At 36.1% G+C, this 4,643-nt stretch overlaps 1 protein-coding gene across 1 annotated transcript; it reads right to left on the bottom strand.

The window, feature by feature from the left end:
* Window positions 1-1,852: 1,852 nt before the first annotated feature.
* LOC113362028 (histone-lysine N-methyltransferase ATXR6-like) lies at window positions 1,853-3,885 on the bottom strand. Its single transcript, XM_026605051.1, has 4 exons — window positions 3,555-3,885; window positions 3,365-3,445; window positions 3,042-3,262; window positions 1,853-2,028 (listed from the first exon to the last, which is right to left on the bottom strand). Exons 1-4 carry the CDS (start codon window positions 3,832-3,834, stop codon window positions 2,002-2,004), a joined length of 609 nt encoding a protein of 202 aa, XP_026460836.1. The 5' UTR covers window positions 3,835-3,885; the 3' UTR covers window positions 1,853-2,001.
* Window positions 3,886-4,643: the final 758 nt, after the last annotated feature.

Consider the following 4,643-nt stretch of genomic DNA (forward strand, 5'->3'; position numbering starts at 1 on the left):
TGTTATGATTTACGGTCTAAATATCACACACGTGTTGGCGGAGAAAAACATAAATACTACACGTGTTGGCGGAGGTAACAAATACACTAAATCCGAACCCTTGATTTTCAACGAGATCTCCTTTACCCAGATGTGTGACTGAGATCTTTGCACGTGGTACACGTATACGTGGCACTATTTTCTCACACGATTTAAACATGTGGCGTCAATTTCTCACGATAAATTGACCAATGACGAGAAATTGACTTTTCTAACAGTTTTGGATGGAAAACATCCAACATGCCTATATTTGTAAATGTGAAAAAAACGGGGGTACATTATTAAGTCGGGTACAAAAACAGGGGTACATCTGTTTATAACCCTTAAATTAAAAATGAAGAAAGAAAACATCCTCTATATATACAACCACATGCACATATACTGTATTAGAATAAACCCATATCCATATAAATTTTACTTGGAAGATTTACTGCATGAACTGCTCTGAAACATCTACATTTTTAAATGCATAGGGTATCCCCCAGCCTCTCTTCAGCTGAGGGAAGCGAATCAATCATCCCTTAGAATCTCAAACCAAAATCTCTCAATCCTCAAAACAGAATCAAAATCAATAAACGATTAACAACATGGAGTACCGGCATAACCCATGGCTATAGAAAAGTTATTAAGCCTAAAAAATAAATTGAGAGAAATAGCTCTTCAGGTCTGCAAGAAAACCGCGTCCTTCACTGAATATTTACAATGTTAGATTAACCAAGAGTCACAACCGATTAAGTGTATGGAATAGAGTAGCCGCTCCCAAGATTTTGGCTGAAAAGCAGGCTAGAACATGTGCATTATCCGTTAGTTCAATAGTTGTAGAGCAATCCGTTAGCCTTGTTATCCTTTTTTGCTAAATAGATCATATTCGTCTTGTTTTCATGCATTTGAGATGGGCCTTGCTTCATCTTTTTAAGCAATACGGACCACAAAGGTGAACAGCTAAAATGAATCTTCAACTTGAGGTTGATGGATCATGTTTGGGACTTGTGGATTTAACTATGGCTACTTTTGCATTCATTAGAACTTTTCACGGTAAAAATATGGTTCCTACCCCACCCGTTACAACAGTATTATACAGCCGACACCCCATTGTTCAAACTTCAAACTAATCATAATTTCACTGGAACATCATTTAGCTAGCTTACCATTACTACAGGAGGAAATTTTAGTTAAGCTAAACTTGATAATGTTGTCTGAAATTGGTACTAAAAGTTCATCTTCAGTAGATATTGCTATAGAGAACTTGATAAAATTAGAACAGGATTGTTTTTAAAGAACAGCACAAAATGATGATAAAGGATACCCTGAGTACAGCGATGTTCTATCAATATGTTGTGGTCTGGGTAGTAATAACGATGGATGGTCGCTTGTTACAGGTTTTTCATGTCTTTTGCCTGACCTAGCTATGAACTAAAGTGGACCACAACTTATCAAATATATGAATCATGAGCTGATTGTGGTCCTCTGGTGGTCTTTTCCAGGAATGGACCATTTTACTACCAATAGCTTCATGAACTAGAGTAGGATGGTCCAAATGCACGACCAACAAAAATAAATCTCCTGCTTCCTCTTCCAGATCTTTTGACAAGCTAGAATTCATGATATGGGGAAGTTAAGAAGCACAATATAGGGAACATCAACACACAAATTATTACCCTCTAAATTTTCTCTTCTCATTTCTTGAAAATTTGTGTTTTCTTGTACATTTTTCGTCAGAGCCCAATATGAGCTTCAACAGATTATGTTAGATTTCAATAAAATGGGTTACAACACAACTTATAAGAGTATCACAATTTTTCCAGGTTTAGCAAGTAAAATAAGATAAATTAGACAAAGTGTTCAGTTGGGTACTCTTGTTCTAGTCCATTATAATCGTAGTATAATCGTTCACCCTTCTTTATATCTCTATTTGCAATCAGTAGGACACGACATTCGCCATTGACGTTAAATCTTACACATTTAAGATTCTGTTTCTTCCTTCCTTCCCTGTTTCATAAAAATATACAGGTTTAGTCTAGTTGCGAAAGGTGCATGACTGCAGCCCATTCATTTACGAGGGAAAAAACTGAATTTGGGCTAGAAATTTGAAATGCCTCTCCTTGTCTATAATAAGGTCTCGCATTCACATTTTAGGCCCACAGTCAACATTTTTTAAAGAGTTATCTAACAGGGTTTTAAAGTTCAATATAAGCATCCTTGATCTACTAGCTGTTCACTATATGACATTAACTACCCTAACCATTTAAGTATCTAGTAATTTTTAAGGTGAGGTATGTGATCATGGGCAGTAATTTTCATAGTAAATGTGATGCAAACCCAAAACAAAGGTGGCTAGGAAAGTTGAAGCTTATATCGGTGAATGAGAAACTTGATTAAACGAGAAAGAAATCTTACGGGCTGTGATTGTTGATGCCATTGATATATCGAGCAATGTTTCCACGCTTCCAAGCTTAATCAACGTTTTATCTAACTAAGGAGGTGTGTGAAATTACACTGCCTCATAAGTGTGGATAGTAAGTCATTGTTTTTCTTACATTGGTTTCCTAGCATCAGTAATTTGGGCAGGATGTCATCTACCAGAACCATAAAGTGTAGATACTAAGACATTTTTTTTGTCATCGTGGTTATTCTAGTAACGGTAAGTTGGGCAGGATATTACCTGCAATCTGGACTAGAAAGTAAATAAATCCTTAATTGGTTCAGTGGGTGAGAAATTCTATCTAACCTAGGATGCAAGGATGCACCAATCAATACCGTATTAAGCTACGAATGCACCAACTCAATACTGTATTAAGTTGGGCAGGATGTTACCTGCAATCTGGACTAGAAAGTAAATAAATCCTTAATTGGTTCAGTGGGTGAGAAATTCTATCTAATCTAGGATGCACCAATCAATATCAATAAGGCAGACCCATATTGAAGTGTCATTGCGAATTTAACCTTCACCAGCTTTGAATGGGCCACAAAAATAATAAAAAGAAAATAAGAATTTGTTTTACCTGCATTCCTCCATCCTCGAGAGTAGGGTTATTTGCTGATCTAGGAGCTAATCCGTCCACATATGTAAGATAATTACTGAATTTGGTACCAGTTGTCGTCAATGCTGTAGCCAACGAAGCCATTTGCCCCAATCTCCTTTCAGGATCCTCCGTTGGATTGAAAGCCAAAAGCTTCCTCTTCTTCTTAGACATAACTAGACTCTTCCGTCTCTTTCTAATGTCTGTAAAAAATAAAATGGAAAACATATCAAATCAAAATTGAAAATTGAAGAAAGTGAATAAATAAAAACGGGTCAGGTTAACTAAACCCTAATTATCCTTACCCTTACACGGCTTCTGAGTCAAATCTGAAGATCTTTGAATCCGGAAGAAATCAACTATTTTAGTCTGAACAAGAGGAAATTCTGTATAAAATACAAATTAAATCCCATTAACTCCGATTGAAGAAAAAAATTTGGGGGAAAAAATGTAAAAATAAAAATGAAATAAGAACCCTAGAATCAATTAACATACTTTTGATTTTTTTGTCTTGGGTGCAAGCTGCGCAGTACCAAGAATCTTTAGGGACTGAAACTAATATAGGTCGGAGACAATATAAATGAAAACCTAAATCACATTCATCACAGAGAAGAAGCTCGTTGGCGTTATCGCCAGATCCACATTCTTCACAATGAGTATCATCGTATTCTTCATCTTCTTCAATTTTTTGATGAGTTTTCTTCTGTGGTTCTGCGGAAGAGAGAGGATTTAAAGCTTGAAATCTTTTTCTCTTTAAGATTTTTGCAGCAGCCATGGCTAGAGAAAGAGAGAGAGTGTGTGTGTTTGAGCTAAGAGTGGAGATGGAAAAATGATAACAAATGAAATGTTAGGTTATGCATCACCGTGAGGTTTTTAACGGTGCAGATGTTACGTTTTTGGCGCGTTTATTTGGTTCGCGGGAACGAGTTTGGCGCCAAATTTTACGTCTACCACGTGTACAATAATGAAAAAGAAATTAGATCTGATTTTTCGGAGGTTTGATTCGTCAACTTCCTTTAACGAAGGTGTAGATTACCAACCCAAATTAGCCCATTTTTATCCCACTATGGGACGAATAAAAGAAAGTGAAAAGTAATGTAATCCGTTACTATATGGGTTCAACATATAGAAACCCAACAAAATGGATCCTTCATTGTCAACTCCATACTTTAAGAAGATGCTACTAATAGGTCCCAAAAAATCAAATTTTCTTCAGATCTGGCCCATAATTAATTCTTACGAATTTTAATAATGACAACACTACCCTTTGATATTTATACAAGAGGAATAGCAGAAGATCTTTTTCATTCTATTATGTTTCTCTCACATCTCTCTCTCTCTCGGTTCATCTCTCTCTCAGTTGCAGAGAAAAAACATTCTAGGGTTTGTTTGTTTTTCATCTCTCTCAGTTTGTTTGACGCGATTACAACCAGAAAAGATCAACTGCATCTGAAGATCAAAGCTCTGATGATTTTTGTTTGTGTTTCTTCTTCCGATTCTATTGGTTTTGTGGATCTGAATTGATTTGATTCAATTTTATGTTCTCAGTTGATTCGAAGATGCATCAGGCTAGCTTTTCTTCAT

The sequence above is a fragment of the Papaver somniferum genome, chromosome 3 (assembly GCF_003573695.1).
Source record: "Papaver somniferum cultivar HN1 chromosome 3, ASM357369v1, whole genome shotgun sequence".
Classification (NCBI taxonomy): domain Eukaryota; kingdom Viridiplantae; phylum Streptophyta; class Magnoliopsida; order Ranunculales; family Papaveraceae; genus Papaver; species Papaver somniferum.